General features: G+C 38.4%; 1 protein-coding gene across 1 annotated transcript; it reads right to left on the reverse strand.

Annotated features, from left to right (window-relative positions):
- Positions 1-6: 6 nt before the first annotated feature.
- Positions 7-790, reverse strand: LOC107735484 (ER membrane protein complex subunit 3-like; the record flags this gene model as incomplete). Its single annotated transcript, XM_016547150.1, has 5 exons — positions 735-790; positions 556-649; positions 350-454; positions 162-243; positions 7-79 (listed from the first exon to the last, which is right to left on the reverse strand). Coding segments are annotated over exons 2-5 (345 nt in total), but the record flags the coding sequence as incomplete, so codon positions are not given.
- Positions 791-815: the final 25 nt, after the last annotated feature.

Here is an 815-nt window from a genome sequence, read left to right on the forward strand (position 1 = left end):
ATTGTCTTGTCCAAGAATCAGAGAATACATGCTCCTGAGACCAAACACATTCAGGAAATACCAAGATGCTGAACTCACCCTGTGGATGTATACAGCACAAGATTGTTTAAAGACACAGCTTTGAGTGAAATAAGAACACTCAAGGGTTTGAGAACACTAACCAGGAGGCATCTAGAGAGAGCAACTCAATTCCCTGCTGCAGCATCGGCTTGAAGCGGAGTGTGAGAGGAAATGGTACCTTTGCTTGAAAGAGAACAGAATTACAAATGGGTTAAGACAAATTCAGTGAGAATAAACTAGAAGTAGCCAAACTCTCGTATTTGATAATGAAAAAAATTGTCTCTCTTACTTGTGACAAACCCAGAAAAGGTCCAGTTGATCCAACCACCAATAAGGATCATAGGCAGGACGTTTGTAACATTGCCTTTCATCATGTCTGTCAACATGCTAGGATCTAATTGAGCAAATAATGTCATTACATTAATATTTTCACTCAATCCTGACTGTCATTTTATGATATAATATGTGCATAAAAGAATCTCCACTGAGACTCACCAGTCATTGGAGATGGTGGGACCACCTTTCTTTTGGTCTTCTTGAAAAATCCATCTTCTTGATTATTGAAGTAGAATTTTCTCATCAAGAAAGACTATTTTAGAAAGAGATAGCATTTCCGTTTTAGTAATTCGGAAACATCTCTAGCAACAGACACAAAAAAGACAGCAGGGGCTCACTTGTTTAGGAATGTATTTTCCATTTTCCCGTAAAACTCTGCTCCTGATGAGAACCTGGCTGTGTAGAGAATGTGATCTTTA

Source organism: Sinocyclocheilus rhinocerous, unplaced genomic scaffold (genome assembly GCF_001515625.1).
Source record: "Sinocyclocheilus rhinocerous isolate Xijiao unplaced genomic scaffold, SAMN03320098_v1.1 C36091442, whole genome shotgun sequence".
Taxonomy (NCBI): domain Eukaryota; kingdom Metazoa; phylum Chordata; class Actinopteri; order Cypriniformes; family Cyprinidae; genus Sinocyclocheilus; species Sinocyclocheilus rhinocerous.